The 18,681-nt window shown below is 39.3% G+C and overlaps 1 protein-coding gene across 2 annotated transcripts in view; it reads left to right on the top strand.

Moving 5' to 3' along the window:
• The window catches only part of LOC142652219 (pituitary adenylate cyclase-activating polypeptide type I receptor-like), a 224,375-nt gene extending 213,509 nt beyond the window's left edge, over nt 1–10,866 (top strand). The window contains exons 14-16 of one of the 2 annotated variants that reach the window (XM_075827814.1): nt 5,973–6,102; nt 8,430–8,471; nt 8,863–10,866. In XM_075827814.1, the coding sequence (XP_075683929.1) occupies nt 5,973–6,102; nt 8,430–8,471; nt 8,863–9,081 (391 nt within the window). In that variant the 3' untranslated portion in view covers nt 9,082–10,866. The remainder of the gene's footprint in view (nt 1–5,972; nt 6,103–8,429; nt 8,472–8,862) is intronic. The other variant, XM_075827815.1, reaches the window with a different exon arrangement.
• The last annotated feature ends 7,815 nt before the right edge of the window (nt 10,867–18,681 follow it).

Below are 18,681 nucleotides of genomic sequence, written 5' to 3'. Positions count from 1 at the left end.
TTTTTCAAAAACTGTGTCCTACATTACCCCTTATACAGACAACCTAAAAAAAAATTCTACTTACCACATTTCTTCTTTGTTTAGATGCAGTTCGGGTCTGGTTTGTTGATCTTTCCTTGTGAGGAAACTTTTTTTCCGTGCACGCTCATTGCCTCTTTGCGGCTTTTTTCACGATGTTTTTGGCGGCGTTCTCCGTGGCGTTTATCGTAGCCTTTTTTGCGTCGTTTTTCGCGTCTTTTTTTTTGCGTCGTTGTTTGCAGGTTTTTTTGCTGTGTTTTTCGTTGCGTCTTTCGTGGCGTTTTCCCTGTCGTTTTTCGTGGCGTTCTTCGCGGCTTTTTTCGCTGCATTTTTTGCGATGTTTTTCGCTGCATTTATCGTAGACTTTTTGGCGTTGTTTTTCGCGTCTGTTTTTTTGCGGCGTTGTTTGCGGCTTTTTTTACTACGTTTTTCGCTGCGTTTTTCGTGTCGTTTTCCGTGGCGTTTTTCCGCCTGCGGAAATTGAGCACCGAGGGGATAAAACAACGCGAGATACGCTTTCTCTGCCTCCCTGAAGTCAATGGGAGGTCAGAGGCGTAAACGCCCAAAGATAGAGCATGTCGCTTCTTTTTCCCGCAAGGCAGTTTTACTGCTCACGGGAAAAAGGCGCCGACGCCTCCCATTGAAATCAATGGTACGCATTTTCGGGCCGTTTTTGACGAGTTTTGAGACGCTGTTTCCGCTTAAAAAAAACTCGTCAAAATACTCTGTGTGAACTTAGCCTAATGCTGCCTCCGTTATTGTACTTCATGTACCATTCCTCCTCCTCACATGCACTTTGTGCTGTGAGGAGGAGTAATTTTATTACATAGAGGGCACACTACCCCTCCCCCCACCTGTACCTAGCGCTATTGTAACTTATCGGAGTAGTGGAATCCCACTATGGTCGGGGATTCCGCTCCTGCACGCTTTGCTTGGACATAGACTTAGGCAGAGACATGAAGCAATCCGTTGTGGACCGGAATCATAGTGGCGCTGTCTACCTAAGGGCGGAAAATACTGCATGTCCTCTATTGGTGCGTTATCATGCACCTACACTCACATTGAAGTCAATAAATGCGTGAAAACCACGCACCGCACACGCGTGTTTGGTGCGTGATTTACACAGCAATTTTTTGTAAAAAATAAGAAAAAAATGGGCTGGCTTTGTGAGTGCACGAATAACGCATGACAATCGAAAAGCACACTGATGCATAAGGGCGGATTTACACGAGCGTGTGCGTTTTAAGTAGTCCTTAAAGTTGATGTAGTACCAAGGACCCAACCTGTAAAAAACACCTAATAACTAAGAAAAAAAAAAAGAGGGATGCTTAGATACACTGCTCATGTGCGATACTGTTAGACCATGTATCTAAGCCTACCACAAGGTAGCCTTAGATACGTTACCCAAGCAGACAGTGTCACACATGGGCCATGTATCTAAGAATACCACATGTTAGGCTTATATACAGGGCCCCAAAACACTAATCTTAGGGTATGTTCACACGGCAGCGTCCGTTACGGCCGAAATTACGGGGCTGTTTCCAGGAGAAAACAGCCCCGTCATTTCAGCCGTAACAGCATGTGCAGGCGCTTGAACGCCGCGTCCATTATGGACGTAGCTGGAGCTGGTTCTCCATGGAAAACGGCTCCATTTACGTCTGAAGAAGTGACAGGTCACTTCTTTTGGCGCGGGCGTCTATTTACGCGCCGTCTTTTGATAGCGACGCGTAAATATACACCTCGTGTGGACAGACAAACGTCAGCCCATTGCTATCAATGGGCAGATGTTTGTCAACGCTTTCAAGCCGTAATTTCGGACGTAATTCGTGGGTTAATACGCCCGAATTACGTCCGTAAATAGGCCGTGTGAACATACCCTTATACAGGAATAAAAAAAATGTCATCTGGGGTCCTGTATCTAAGCCTACATTGTGTTAGGCTTAGATACAGGCTCCATGTGTGACACTGTTTGTTAGACCCTGTATCTAAGCCTAACAATGTAGGCTTAGATACAGGACCCCAGAAGATCTTATCCAGTTCAGGACCAGACACCGTTCAGGACTATTTTGCGCCTTCAGGACCAGACACCGTTATAGCCATTTAACTAACAGGTGCTAAAAATAGCTAAACTTTTTTATTTGTTGCGCTAACTACGTGATTTTTGCGACGTTTTTTCCGTAGACATTGCAGGTTTCATTTTTTAGCGTTTTTATACACACCTTTTTTGCTATTTTAGAATTTTTATTCATAAAATTTGAAAATAATAGTAAAAAAATAAGCTTTTTTACGTTTCAGCTATTTTTTTTTTGGTAATAACATAGTTTTACCCTAAAATAGACCTTTTATTTGTGATCGTCATTGTCTACCGTAAATTTTTATATATTACATGTCTATATTAGGGTAATTGGGTCAGCGCTAGCGTTACAACAATGATTGGCGGGGGGGAACGTTTTTTTTTTGGGGTGGGTATTTTATGTGTATTTATTATTTCATTTTTTTTTGTACTTTACGTTACTATTTTTTTATTACTATGGTCTGTCCCCCAAAGGTCAAAAAAGACCTTTGGGGAACTTTATATATTTTTTTTCTCTCTTTTACACCATGTTTTTCCACTGTAAGGCTATGTTCACACGGAGTATTTTGCCGAGTTTTTTGACGCGGAAACCGCGTCGCAAAACTCGGCAAAAACGGCCCAAAAACGCCTCCCATTGATTTCAATGGGAGGCGTCGGCGTCTTTTTCCCGCGAGCAGTAAAACTGCCTCGCGGGAAAAAGAAGTGACATGCCCTATCTTCGGGCGTTTACGCCTCTGACCTCCCATTGACTTTAATGGGAGGCAGAGAAAGCGTATTTCACGGTGTTTTATGCCCGCGGCGCTCAATGGCCGCGGGCGAAAAACGGCGCGAAAACCGCCGCGAAAGGGAGAGGAAAATCTGCCTCAAAGTTCCAAACGGAATTTTGAGGCATATATTCCTCCTGCAATATACTCCGTGTGAACATAGCCTAACTGGGGCTGCACAGCAGGGAAATCAGCCCTCTCATAGTGACGATTGTCTAGTAAGACCCAGCAGTGGTCTGTCAGTAACGGCATCCAGCGACCATGTGACCAGTCACATGATCACCGGGAGGAATAGACACAGCGCCGCTGCTGCTGTCTCTATTCCTATACACAGCGTTCATTGAGCGCTGTGTAAAAAGACATCGGAGAAGACAGAAGCAGCTTCTATCCTCTCCTCAGGGTCCCCGGCAGTCACTGACAGCCGGAGACCCGACATTCAGCTGCCCGATCGCGCGGGCAGCAAGTTAAAACCCGAGCCGTAAAAAGTCTATGGCTCGGGTTTTAAGGACCTGTCCCTGACCGCTGGCCGTAAAAATACAGCCAGCGGTCGGGAACCAGTTGTTAAACAGTGTACTATTAGGCTGGGTTCACACGACCTATTTTCAGACGTAAACGAGGCGTATTATGCCTCGTTTTACGCCTGAAAATAGGGCTACAATACGTCGGCAAACATCTGCCCATTCATTTGAATGGGGTTGCCGACGTACTGTGCAGACGACCTGTCATTTACGCGTCGTCGTTTGACAGCTGTCAAACGACGACGCGTAAATGGACTGCCTCGGCAAAGAAGTGCAGGGCACTTCTTTGCCACGTAATTTGAGCTGTTCTTCATTGAACTCAATGAAGCACAGCTCAAGATTTACGAGCGTCTCAGACGGCTCGCAAAATGCGAGGAGGAGCATTTACGTGTGAAACGAGGCAGCTGTTAACAGTCTGTCTTTTCACACGTAAATGCCTCTCATCGTGTGAACATACCCTTATAGGCTGACATCGGAGCAGAGCCTATACTAGCGTAGTGCGGTGTCCCGCGGGCCGCAGTTAACAGTCTCAAGGGCTGCATGCGACCCGTGTGCTGCATCGTGTTGTATAATCCCCTATCAAAGCCTACTATGTGTAGGCTTTGATAGGGTAAGAACTAAAAGTACAGATGCCACTGTACCTCGTCGACTGGGCTAGTCCGCAGGTGCCGTCCCTTTTCACTTTTTTCACTGTGAACACGCATAGGCTGGGCGGGCAGTCATGAACGAGCACCCGCAGAAACGACACGTCACCAGTGACGTGTCGTATCCCATCCGAGGTCTCGCTGGGGCGAGACCATGTGATCGGGATACGACACGACAGTGGAGGAGGAAGAAAAAGTGACGTCAGAAGACATGTGATCGGAAGAAAAGAGCTGCCAGAACGGAGAACAGAAGCAAGATTGCACAGGTAAGTATATTATTCAATAGTTAATATGTGCATTGTGGGTTTAAATTTAAAGTAAAAATATATCTCGGACAACCCCTTTAATGCACTTCTTCATATTATTCTGTTTCCACAATATCCATCCTATACCAGGGTGGCCGAGTGGATAAGGCGTTGGACATAAAAATCCAATCGGCGTAAAAGCCGGTGTGGGTTCGAATCCCGCCCCAGGTAAACATTGTTTTATTTTATTTTTTTATGTTTTTACAATAAATTTACCCAGCTTTCAATTTTGCAGATATAACCCTGGTCATGCCTTGGTTACAGCGAGCACCAATCACATTCATTATTCAAACTGTAACCCTGTCATGAGCACAGGTATACTTATAGCTTCAGAAAACCGCCAAAAAACATGTTCGGACGCATTCCAGTCATGTCAGGGCATGTTTCTGTTCAATGAACACGACCACAACTCGGTACGCATCAATCACATCATGGCTTCAGCACGCACCAATCACATTCATTCTACGGGCATGAACACGCCCCCAATAACGTATGCACCAATCACAGCATGGCTTCAGCGAGCACCAATCACAATCCTTCTACGTGTGCGTCATATGATGCTGTTCTGGAAGGGTGTGGTCTGTGGTACGCCGATTCCAGAAGAGGCGTGTCACTTGCCTAAACCGGAATCGGAAGGGTGTGGTCTGGGGAGGAGCCTAATAGCAAAGATCAAAGGATGGAGGTGTGGCTATATGTTAGTCACGCCCTAACCATGCCCTAAAGGGGCGTGGTACCTGTCAAAACTAGTTTGATGACTTATATAGCTCTATACTACTAATTGTTTTTATGCCTCTGCATTCTGACGCAGTCGTGAGGGCTTATTTTTTGCGGGATGTGTCGTATTTTTTTAATGACACAATTTTGGCGTAGATCAGACTTATTGATTAACTTTTATTACTTTTTCGATGAGGATTGTGAAAAAAAAGCAATGTTGCCATTTTTCTTACATCGTCTATCATGCAGTGTAAGTAACCTGTTATTTTTATTATATGGGATGTTACAATTGCACAAAATAAAAAAAAATGTGCATTTTTTTATTTTTAACATTTAGTTTTTTTTATTACAACAAACCTTATATAACTTTTTTTTTTAAGTTCCACTAGGAGACTTCACAATGCAATCTATTGAGTGCTTCTATAATTGCTTTGGTAAACTAGGTAATAATCTGACAGGCAATCTATTGGGCCATGCCATAGGCCTCAATGGGGTGACAGTGTAACCCCCCTCCCTCTGTCTGACCGCTAAGATTGTATGGTCACTATTGAACCTGACATCTAAGGGGTTAAACAGTTAGGATAAAAGTTATCTTCCATCGTAGCCGTTTCAGGAGGATGCCGGTTATATATTACAGTGGGCAGCCCCTGCTGTTGGCAGATCCTGTGCCTGCACCATCCACTGTGCGTAATGTTATTTCCTATTGTAGTAAAAATACCGCAATTAGGATGTGATTGTTTGTCCAAATATGGGAAGTGGTTAAGTGATTGGTTGAAAGCTGCACATGGCCAGTAGGGGGCACTGATCTCTGCCTGTTGTGGCAGGAAGCTCCTTTGTGATGGTTCCATTATAGGGTTAAAACTGTGTTTTTAATAAGGAAACAATGTAACGACTCACACGACACATATTAACCAATCCATTATTCCTTTTAATAGGAGGTTGGCCCGCTCCACTCTCCTGTTGATCCCGCTCTTCGGAATCCACTACACCGTCTTTGCCTTTTCACCTGAGAATGTCAGTAAGAGGGAGAGGCTTGTATTTGAGCTGGGACTGGGATCCTTTCAGGTAACTATGAGCATGATAAAAAAAAGTTACATATTGTCCCTGCCATACAAGGCGTATCTTATCTCATTCTGTAAGCAGGGGTGGATCCTCTGGTGGGCACAGGTGGTACCATAATAATGCCCAGTCCCAGCAATGCTCATCAGGTCCAGCAGAGGACAACATCATTTAAAGCAGTCGGTGGAGCAGACCCCGTTGCTGTTGGGGTTGTTTACTATTTTGGGTTGTTTCACAAATACCCTTTTAGTCCTTATTAATTATCGGGGTATCCTAAGCATTTGTGGGGGCCTAAAATTTATGCTTTTAATACGCACCACTCTTGGCTTCGGGCCTCAGATTGAAGCGGCGTGTAGATTCTGGACACTAGTATGCATTAGGCAAATTAAAGGGGTTTTCCAGGAAATAATATTGATGGCCTATCCTTAGAATAGGCAATCAATGAATGAGTGATCATTGGGTGTCCATCCACAGGCTCCAGCAAGCGCCATGGCCCCAACTCTGCAGTACTTCACACAGCACCAACCATGTTTGTGTGGCCGTGTCTGGTACTGCAGTGAAGCGGCCATGATGCTCCAGTGATTGCCGCAGCCTCTTCTTTCTGCTAATTAGTGAGAATCCTCAGGTTTCGGACCCCTCAAGATCACACATTGAAAGCCGAACATCAATATTATTTATTGGAAACCCTTCAAACTCTTGGCATATAGCGTCGTAATGGTGCTATGAATAGTAGTAATAGTACACCGTAAAAAAAAAATTACGCTAACTTGTGTGTTCTCCCAAAAAGGTGGTAATGAAGGGAAATACAATGACCCCTTCGGGATAAAGCCATTTTTTTATTTTTCATTTTCATTTTTCACTCCCCGCATTCCAGGAGCCATAATTTTTTTATTTTTCCTACAATAGAGTGGTGTGGGGGCTTATTTTTTTGCGGGACGAGTTGTAGTTTCTTTTGGTAGCATTTATAGTTCCATATAATGTACTGGGAAACGGAAAAAAAAATTCTTTGCGGGCTGAAGTTGGAAAAAACTGCGATTCCTCAATGGTTTTTTGGGTTTAGTTTTACGGCTTTCGCCGTGCGGTAAAAACGACAGCTTATCTTTATTCTGTGGCTCAATACAATTACGGTGATACCAAATTTATATAGTTTTTTTTTATATTTTACTACTTTTATTGCTAATAAACTCTTGATAAAAAATGTTTTGTGTCGCCACATTCTGAGAGCCATAATTTTTTTTATTTCTTCACCGATTGAGCCGTGCGAGGGCTTATTGTTTGTGGGACGAGCTGTAGTTTTTATGGGTAATATTTTTTGGTATGTAAAGCGTTTTGATCACTTTTTATAAAAAAATTTTGAGTGCAAAGTTGACCAAAAAACAGCGATTTTGGCGTTTTACATTTTTCTTTTTTACGGCGTTCACCGTGCGAGTTAAATAACGCTATATTGTAATAGTTCAGACTTTTATGGACGCAGCGATACCAATTTTGTTTTTACTTTTTTTTTTTCATTACTTTAATGGGAAAAGGGTTTGTTTTTTTTAACTTTTCGTTTTTGTATTCACTACTAAAAACATTTTTTCACTTTTGTTCACTTTTTTTTCACACACTCTATTAGGCCCCCTAGGGGACTTGAACCAGCGATCAGTATATTGTCATTTTTACAGGCATCTGTTAAGCCCTGCAGGGCTTAGCAGAGGCAGAGTGGAGGCAGCCCTGGGGGTCTTCATTAGGCCCCTGGGCCGCCATAACAACCATCATCAACCCCCGATCTCACTGTGGGGGGCGTGATGAGCTGTTGGACGGGGCCACCCCCCTCTTTTCAATGCCTCAGATGCTGCGGTTGCGATTGACCACAGCATTTGAGGGGTTAAACAGCCAGGAACAACGTGATCGCTGCTCCCGGCGGTTAGTCCAAACATAACACCCCGCACCCGGACGTAATGGCACGTCCGGGTGCGCGAAGAGGATAAGCACATTTTATTAAATATTAGTTGGAAGACACAAAATACATTTATAACACTATGTAGCGTGATTGGTCAACAAAGTGAAAAATAAAAAATTCTGCCCCGTATTATAAATCTGTAAAAATGTAATGTTGTGTACCCTAAAAATATGCCCTAACAAAGAGCAACTTGTTCCACAAAAAAATTACGGCCTCATCCAGCCATATCGGAGTGTGAAAAAAAGTTATACAATAAAAAAAATTGAATACAATTTTGGGCCCTGAAGGTTAAGATCTGTCTTATGTTCTATGATACAAAGTTTAAAGTTGTTTGAAACAAACTTTACATTGCTAAATATTTATGTTGTTTTTTTGTTTGTGTTTTTTACAGGGATTTGTTGTTGCCATCCTTTATTGCTTCCTGAATGGAGAGGTAAGATCCAATTTATTCTCAATTTGTTTTTATCATTTTTTTTAAACATTGAACACATGAAATCCAGAATAAAGAGCAGTTCCAGTCACAACGGATATCAACATGACTGAGGCAAAAATCATTCCTAAGTTACATAAAGATACATTTTTTATATATTTTTTTTCAATTTTTTGAATGTCCCTCCCATCATGCCTTATGGTGGAGCACCGATTCCTTATTCTCTTTTAACCTGGGAGGAGCTTTCTCCTGTGCTCATTGCCGGCCCCTGCTGAGTCTCAGATAGATAGATAGATAGATAGATATGAGATAGATAGATAGATAATTTTTTTTTGGTATTTTTACCATCCTGATCCATAACAACAAAACTTCATAAAAAAATGACCTTTTAAAGTTTCTCCCTAAAGGTGCAATCAGAAATAAAGAGGAAATGGCGGAGCTGGAAAGTCAACCGGTATTTTGCTGTGGATTTCAAGCACCGTCACCCGTCACTGGCGAGCAGCGGAGTCAACGGGGGGACACAATTGTCCATTCTGAGCAAGAGCAGCTCGCAGATCCGGATGTCCAGCATAAATGCGGAGAACCTGGCGACATGAGTTCAGAAACTGCCTAAAAGTTTTCTAACATTGCTATTTTTATTTTTTATTATTATGATTTTTTTTTTTCATTTTACTTTTTTTAGTGAATGGGGAAAAGAGGCAAGAAAAAAAAATGAGTTTCTGGTAAAGAGAAGGTTGAATATATCATTTCAACGGATTTTTGGGTTTATTTCCCAGCAATATAACTTCATATACATAAAGTGTAATCCATAGGGTACACAATAGATGTTTTTTTTTCATTTAAGTACTGTAGATCTTCTCAAAATATAAAATGGATAAAAATTCAAATATAAAATTCAAAAACAAAATTCAAAAATAAAACACAATGGAATATTTTTTATTTAAACTGGTGCAAAATAAGTTCTGTAACCTTCCACAATGAATTGTTTTTTGGTTATTTTTTAGAATGATTTTTTTTTCTCAAATTTATGCTTGGTGCAGGTTACAGAGCACATTTTTTTGCCTTTCTTTTTGTTCCAGTCTTTATAAATGTCTTCCTTTATCCAAAAAAGTAAAAGCACTTGATTATATCATATTAGAAAATGTCTTATGTCTTATTGGTTTACAATATAATACTATATCTGGCAGCTTGAATTTAATTTTTTAAATTTTGTAAAATTTTATTTTACATTTTTTTTTTTGTATATGAATCAAAAATGTGAATTAACTGATTTAAGATGAATTCTGTAAATAAATTGCACTGGTTATGGTGATGGTGGATGCAGGGTGTATCTGCATAAAAAAAAATGCAGATTCAACGCAAAATAGTGATTACCGTACAGTATTATTTTAATAATATTGTAGAATTTAGCAGGGTTAATGGCAATGTTTCTCAAAAACACTGGAAAATGTTATAAAACACTAACAATATTAAAATATATTTTTAAAACGAATAAAAACAATTATATCTATGTAATAATTATTATTGCTATTAGTAATATTTTGTGACAGTCTTGCCTTGTATCCAGAAATACAACGGGTACATATTTTCTTAACTTACAGTAATAAGATGTCAATTAACATTGAAAACACTTGACAATAAGATTAACAAGTCATTTTATTTTAATGTAGAAAGTAAAAAATGTTAAAGAAAAACTGAATAATTATGCTAATTTTTTTTTTTTTAAATCAGAAGCCTATAGAATGTACTCACAGAACACCATAAGTGAAAAGGTACATACAAAAAGTTGTACCTTTTTGGCTTTGTAGAATGTAGGGATATTTTTGAAAGCGGAAATTAATGAAAATCAGTAGGAAGATCAGAATGTAAATATGAAATGCAGAATGTGTATATGAAATGCAGAATGTGTATAGCTCACATACTTCACATTATACGAAGCAACTTTAAAAAAAATGTAAAAAAATTAGACTGGGATGTTAGTTGTGCCATACAGAACTACTATCTGAGACATTTTGAAAAATAATAATTATTTTATATATGGGATAAAAGGCAGTTTCCATATTCCGTTCCATGTGTGAGAAACTATCCGGAAGTTTTAAGAGGGAATATACCACTTCAAATTATAGATGATGAATCTTGTCTGTAGACCCCCCCAACTCTACTATATTTCACTACAAGGCCTTTGTGGTCAAGTAGACCGAGACCTGAGGCTGCCACATCTACCTCTGTTGACTTCTCTCAAGAATGGAATGATCCAACACAACCGATCTAGTGTATGAGTAGTGCATGATTAGTTGAATTCGATCGGTTCTTTTAAAAAAAAAAATGACAAATTTTATTGGACACTAGAGCTCCATGATCTTGTGAAAGGGAAATTTCTGTTAAAGTAAATTTCCACCGACAATTATAAATGATGAATCTTGTCTGAAGAACCCCAAAAACCACCAAATTTCACTACAAGGTCCTCATTGTCATGTAGACCGAAGCCGGAGGCTCCCAAATCTACCACTATTGACTTCTCTCCATGGATGGAATGATCCAACACAACCGGTCTAGCATATCATAATTGGTTGAATTGGACCTCTTCTTCTTTAAAGAGAAAACAACATATGTTATTGGACACTAGAGCACTAGGACCTTGTGAAAGGGGAATTTCTGTTAAGGTAAATTTCTACCAAAAAGTATAAATTATGAATTTTATCTGTAGACCCCCAACACCACCAGATTTCAGTAGAAGGCCTTCATTGTCATGTAGTTCGAAACCCAAGACCCCAAAATCTACCACTGTTGACTTCTCTCCATGGATGGAATGATCCAACACAACTGCTCTAGTGCATCATGATTGGTTGAATTGGACCTCTTCTTCTTCAAAGAGAACACAACAAATCTTATTGGAAACTAGAGCACTAGGACCTTGTGAAACAGACATTTATGTTAAAGTAAAATTCCCCTAAAAATAATAGATAATCTTGTCTGAGGAAACCAATACCATCAGATTTCACTACAAAGTTGAGTGGTGAGAACATTGGGGAAAATGTCCTATTTACAAATATTTTTGAGCATTATTGATAACCAAGACCCATATCAATTAGAACAATGGTAATAGGTCTGGGAAAGACGACTTTCGTCAATTTTCCTAAAATATAATGAAACGTATTTTTATTTTTACTGGAATTCCCATTTAAAGTTTTGTTTTTATTGATTTTTTTTTCACTTAAATTGCCCTTGTAACTTGCTTGGTAGCTCTCCTAGTGGATTGTTCTCCACCAATGAACTAATAATACAAAGCGTTTCAACATTTTTTATTTAAAGGTAGAAAATACCTTAAAATACATAATTACCAAATTTTTGTAAAATTAAACTAGTCTCATTTTATACTCTGTACTTTCTCTTAATGGGGATAATTTTGGTACATGGTACAGTGTGATGTTCTCTGATATAATCGGCAGCTACTAGCGTAATATTTTGTTTGATATTTTACTTATTTTTTATTTTTTTTTTATTTTTTTTAAATTAAAATATAAACCAAGATTTTAGTTGGTTCCTTGATGTCACATTTCTGCTCATTAACCTGTTGCGATAAATATAGTTAAAGTTTCCTTTTTGCCTGTAGAAAATATTCCTAATACTATGGTATGTGACGTCTTCACAAACTATTAACAAAGCAAAAGGATAATGCAAGTCGTCTTCTAAACCCCAATGTCTATGGAGGTGATCGAGGCGAATGACTGATAGATACCTCAGTAGGTAGTGGCCAGGTTAGATTTTTCACCCAAGGGTGTCTAACTACCCCTCGCCCACATTAGATATTTTATGCCAAACCAGTCAGCCAAGAATCTAATTTCCTTGGGCTTGAATTGGTTGGATTTGGTTGTTTTTGAAGAGCTACAGTAAGAAGATTTAAAAGTGTCTGAAACCCATTTATGTTCCATCATACCATGGAACTAACATTAATTCACCCAGCGGAATAGGATTTTGGAACTGAAAGATCTTTCTTGCCAACAAATATTTTATATTGCAAATATTACATCTTCATCATTTTTAGGAAGCTCTACTTGGTAAAGTGGTAGACACAAATTTTGTAAGTATTAATTTAGCCTGGTAGTCCCCAATTGAGTATAGAAGTCAAATAAAATATAATTTTTTTTAAAACTCCCAATATTTAAAATTTTGGCTGAAATTTCTATATTTTGATTAGAACAGCGGAGGTCCCTCAAGTGCCTTTTCACAGCATTTCTATCTTTCAACCGTCACACGGGTCTAAATAATATTATTTTAAATCAATCAACTGTACTGAACTAAGTTGTAGAACCATTCAAAGCAAAAAAAATACAAAAATAGATTATAATAAAAAACATATTTTTGGTTAAGAATAGCTAGTATGACTATATTTTCAAAAACAGAGAAAATATATCTGCAACTAAAATCTCTATATATGTTAAAAAACATTATCTCACGTGTAATTATATTTGGGCATTTAAGAACCACACACATGTATTATACAATTTTTGACTTGACTGTAATTGATATCATTGTGTTTGATTGACACGCAGCTAAAAATGATTTTAACGTGAAGATTCCTTTAAACAGAGCTAAAGCTTAATGCAAAAAAAAAAAGAAATAAAACAACATAAAAAAATATACATGCAAAAAAAACACATTTAAATATTTAGGACAAAAGAAGCTTCATTTTAATTGTCTACAGTACTACTTCTCATAACGCATGTAGCAATCTACAGAAAATGTGCCAAATTTATTAGACACTCATGATTTATTTTTTTTTAGATTTCAATTATTGTTTCTTTACAAATTATACAAATAAAACCTACAATAAAATATACAAATTGATAAAAAAAATACATATTTACAGGAAAAAAAAAACATTTTAAACATTTCTATTTTATTGATTGACCAAAATCAGGGCAGCTTATATGTCCTTAAAGGGGCTTTTTACAAAAACATTTCGTCAAAATAACAAAATGTACAATGTTTTTCTTTTAAATGATGTGCAATTCCCTCACCAACCAGCAGGCCCTGACGTGCATTGCGATGACGTGTTGTATGTGGACATGATAGCCAAAAACTAGGTGCACCAATTAGTTGCTTAGTCCTGTGTCCACGTCCATCGTGCTGCCGAGATAAACATGTGGCAGGGGACACTGGCCAGCAGAGAAACGTCACATAATTTAAAAAGTGTATTTTTGATATTATATGACATTTGAGGTGCATTGACCATTTTATTTAGTAGGGAAACCCCTCTAATTTGGATCTGTTTGTTTGATATTTAATCGAAAGAAAATTTTTGGGTGTTGGAGACGCAAGAATTTTTTGTTTTCTGTATATAGTAGATCTATTCCCTTACCAGTACTTTGACTTAATATCTGGTTTTACAATATTTTGATGTGAATGTCAGCAGTGCCGGACTGGGTTTCCTTGGCCTCACCAGAGGAAATTATTCTAGGGACTCACCCTCCACTTATTAGTGAATCACCTCATAAGAAATAGCCCTTAGTGGCAAGTAAATGGCATTAAATCAGCTTCAATCGGGGTTGATTTATACTGGATCCTAGGGTCCCATTATTGTATTAGACCGTGGGCCCACCGGAGGATTCTCTGGCACTCTGACAGGCCGGTGCAACTCTGAATGTCAGATATGAGAATTCACATCATATCCAAAAATCACTAAATATTAAGGAAAATCTAAAATGTACAGACGACTGTAAAAAAATTATATGACAATTAGAATTTCTTACGAGCTAATGACATGGTACAGTTTACAATGATTAATTTACAATTGCTATTGTTGCTCAAAGATTTAATTTCTTCTCCCTGAATGAGCTCCTCACTGTCTCATTTGGGTAATGGGCCAATCTTAGATGGCTGTAATATGCCTCCATAAAAGGGTCCATAGTACAGCGACAACACCTAAACTCTGTGGTTCTCCTGAACCCAACTTATATCCTCATAAGGCACCTAAATTGTGTTTTTTTTCCAGACGTCTGATATGGGCCACAAAATGCCCAAAAAACTCCAAAAAGGGAAGTAAACAAAACAAAAATTACTTTCTTATCTTTCATAACCATTATAGAAACTTCCCGCCCTCTTCGTCAGTCAATTCACAACCTTGAGGAGCATTTTACCATCGTTTTTAGATGGTTATTATTTTTTACAAATTGTCAATTTCAAAGATGCTATTGACCATGTTCGGATTATCAATGTAGATGTCGTAATAATAATAATAAAAGATGACTCAAACGTGTCACGTCACATTAAAGAGGATCTGTCTCGGGAGACCAACTTCCTCTACTATTGAATTATGTTCTCCAGTGACTTCTACGCTTTTGCCCCTTATATAGATTCCAACGCCCGATTTGGAGTAAACCTTTTTGGGGGCATGCGTATGAATTTTTTATATTAGATCTGTACCGTAAAGAGTCAAGCAGGCCGACACGGTCCAGAAATGTTATTGTTCTGATCTTGACCAGATTTGATGGTGGAAGCTCAAAGGCAGTGTTCCCAAATCTAGATTCTACAGTACCCTCGGGTTCATTAGATCCTGGTTATAGGTTCCTCAGGAGAGAGAGATTTAGTAGTTTTCCCATGGTGAAAAGGTCAGGAATTACACCTCTCGAGAGAACGGCCATCAATATAGAATAAAGTTGCGATCCCATAACAGACCCTCCTTCGCACATTCACTCGACTGTTAGCAATAGTGCTCCTAAAGTTGACATACCTATCAGTTTGCTCTATTATGCATTGTGGCAACTCAATATTTCGAGTGCCTTATTGCAATTACATGATTCCTTTACGTGTTTACTGTGATGTCAAAAAAAGTCTTAACTTGTGTCATTGATCCAATGACTTTCCAATGTCTGTAAAAAAAAAAAGTCATATAAAAAAATGCTACAGCTTTAATACAATGTAACAAGTCCTCTGTTGCTATGTGTTGTACAGTGGTCAATGCCAAATTAACTTTTTGAGGTGTGTAGCATGTCGTAACGTCTAATAATGAGGCCGTGTTGTACAGTTGTGTGTTTTTGTAATAGAGAGAACAGTTCGATAAAATGTATATTGTATTTTAATGTATGTATAAAACGATAACCTCACATGAATTGTAACAGTGTTCTGTATTGTCCATTTTTCTTTTTCTTCTTTTTGAAAAAATTTTATATATACTTTTTTTTTAACCATGGCTTAATCTCAATTTTTAGAACTTTTTTGTTTTTAAATATTTTTTTTTTTCAATTTAGTTTTAATGATGTTATGTGCAATGATAGATGCCCTTGTAGAATTTGATAGGTGGTCTTCTTAATAATGCTTATTGTATTGCAAACCGGCATCTGCTGCTTCTTAATGTGAAATCATACTTCTTTTATAAAATGTAAATGAAAAATGTGTTTAAGCCGATCTATGTAGAATGTTGTTTTAACTTTTGAAATATCTAAATAGAAATGTATTGATATTGGGGAAAAAACTGTTTTGTTACAGAAATTGTCAACTTATTAAACAGTGTTTGCTAACTACATACCCTGTGTCAATAAGTATCTATCTATCTATCTATCTATCTATCTATCTATCTATCTATCTATCTATCTATCTATCTATCTATCTATCTATCTATCTATCTATCTATCTATCTATCTATCTATCTCTCTGTCACGATCTGTAGGTATGTGAACCCACTAGGCGGCACAGCCGTAGCAGGGAGGCAGCTGGCCAAACAACAGAGTAGCCAATCAATACAAAGTCCAGCACAAGGGTACCTGAATAGTCCAGACAGTCGAAGTGGCTAGGCACAGATGGAACTTCAGACGGCAGAAGATGCCACACATGGCGGAGGGTATCAGGCCTGGCAGATGACACCAGACATACAATAGCAGGTGTGACCGATGACAGAACACGACACCTACTCTCGATAGGGCTAGGAACCAGCACAGGATACAGGAACAGGTAGCAGGGCACGGGAACACTTGGGAACAGTAGAGCACTGAGGGACCATTTGCTAAGACTATCATGGGAATTACAAACAACGCTCAGGCAGGGAGTGAAGGGGCAGGGCCACTTTTATAGTCCAGAGTGATTAGGGCTAAATAGTAGTATAATTCATGTGCGCGCACAGGCCCTTTCAGACCGGTGCCCGAGCTTGCACACACACCCTACGGGACACAGCCGAGCGGAGCGGAAGTTAGTACTGGCGTCTCCTAGGAAGGAGATGCCGGCCAGCAGTCACAGATCCATGGCCGCGGCCACCGAGGGATGAGTAGGAACGGCGGTCTGTGGCCGTGGACGCTAGACAGCTGCTCCATTCAATTCCTATGGGGCTGATAGAAACAGTCGAACCAACACATAAATTCTCATCTACAGACTGAAATCTAATGATTGAAAATCAAATCAAATACATGAGACTTTCCCTTTAATAACACTCCCCTAACTCTTTAACAGTTTAGGCTGGGATCACACACGCACACATTTTTGTTTTTTGTTAATTCAAAGCCAGAACTGGTTCCAACATGGAGGCGAAGTATAAAGGAAAAAACTTATATGGCTCCTCTTTTTTTATTTGTATCCACTCCTTGTTTAGGCTAAAAATGGTGCGTCAAAAACAGAATCAAAAACTGCACTGGCCTGACAACAGCCATGACGTCTTCTAAAGGTGCCCATACACTATACACAACACTCGGCTGAACCCATTGATTTTGGTGGGATCAACTGATGATCGCATGTGTATAAGTTTCTTCCCCGACAGCAGAAAACAAACCTGGTGGAGTTGGAATGACCGTTTGGCCGAAAGTTATTAAAGGTGTATAGCTACCTCAAACAGCTAAATGAGACAGAAGAGAAATATCTAAAAATAACATATATATATATATATATATATATATATATATATGTATATATATATATATATATATATGCGTGTATTCTGTAAGCTAAAAGATCATTTAGAAGTTAAAAGGAAATGTAAAAAGGTATTTTATCAATCATTGCATTCCAACAGACTCAACCCGGACACTGTGGTCACCGGTCTTGCCTATTGTTTCCACCAACATTATCACTTTTTAATAAGCTTCCAACGCAGCGATCTTTAGAGACTTTAGTGTAGAGCAAAGATCGCACCATGGAAAGGTCTTCAGGGTCACAAAAATTGAGCAGCAAGGAGGCCTAGTCATTAACAAATCTCAGACAAAAGGCTCGTCATTGAATGCTACCCCAATGGCCCAAAAATGAGCAGGTCTTGTAAGAAATTACAAGCAAAGCCAATGGTCAGGCTTAGACTACACTAAGCCTAAAGCTGCCCTTATACTGTATAGCTGTTGGCTAGTTTGGCCAAGTGTACATGTTTATTTCAATGGGGAGAAGGGAATCCAACATGTTCGATCCTTCTTTACGACATTCGCCGTCGAGGGAGAATAAAGATACCCTCATATACATCGGCTGGTCCAGGCTGGTTCAGCTGAATATCATCTAATGTGTATAGGGACCTTAAAACGGTTGTCCCAAGATTAAATGTTATCCCAAAACCACAGGATAGGTGATAACATGTTGATCGGTGGGGGTCCGACCACTGGGGCTCCCAATGATCACGAGACTGGGGCCTCTTTCCTCCGAATGAATGGAGCGGTAGATCCCAAGCACCAGTTCCAAGCATGGAGCAATTTTCCTTTCCTACAGTGGCATGGTCTCCCGACTAGTCACCTCTGGGCTTTTTTGGTCAACCCTGTACTTTGTGGCCAGACTTTCTTGTTACCCATGGGCGTATTCAGCGCCTCCCCTGAATTTCACCTGGAGAACCCAATATCCAATTAATTGTACAAGTTTTTCCCAGAGATGTGGGCCCCAAAGCTCTCCGAGATTAGGATGTTGTTACTGTCGCTGGATATCTGTCAACCTTTGCTCTACGCCCCCCAGTCCCCTCCACATTAGCAGTGAGACTGTCCTTGATTTCTTCTGCATTTTTATATACACAGCTTCAACTACTAAACTCTCCTGAGAGGTTAGGGTCCCTGACATGGCTTCTCCAGATTTGCTATTCTCCAGTACTCCTTGAATTTACCTCTTGGATGTAGTGGAAGGTGGCAGGGTTAGTGCGGTGGCACACCTTGATGTGTCTTGGCGTTACCACTTTAGGATACCACACAGCATTACATGAGTGTTAAGGAAACTTCCAGACACCACAGAGACTGGTCAGGAGGTAAGTACGGTTGCAATGTCT

This window comes from Rhinoderma darwinii, chromosome 5 (genome assembly GCF_050947455.1).
Source record: "Rhinoderma darwinii isolate aRhiDar2 chromosome 5, aRhiDar2.hap1, whole genome shotgun sequence".
Taxonomy (NCBI): domain Eukaryota; kingdom Metazoa; phylum Chordata; class Amphibia; order Anura; family Rhinodermatidae; genus Rhinoderma; species Rhinoderma darwinii.
The sequence above is the reverse complement of the archived record's forward strand: the minus strand, read 5'-3'. Positions and strand labels throughout refer to the sequence as shown.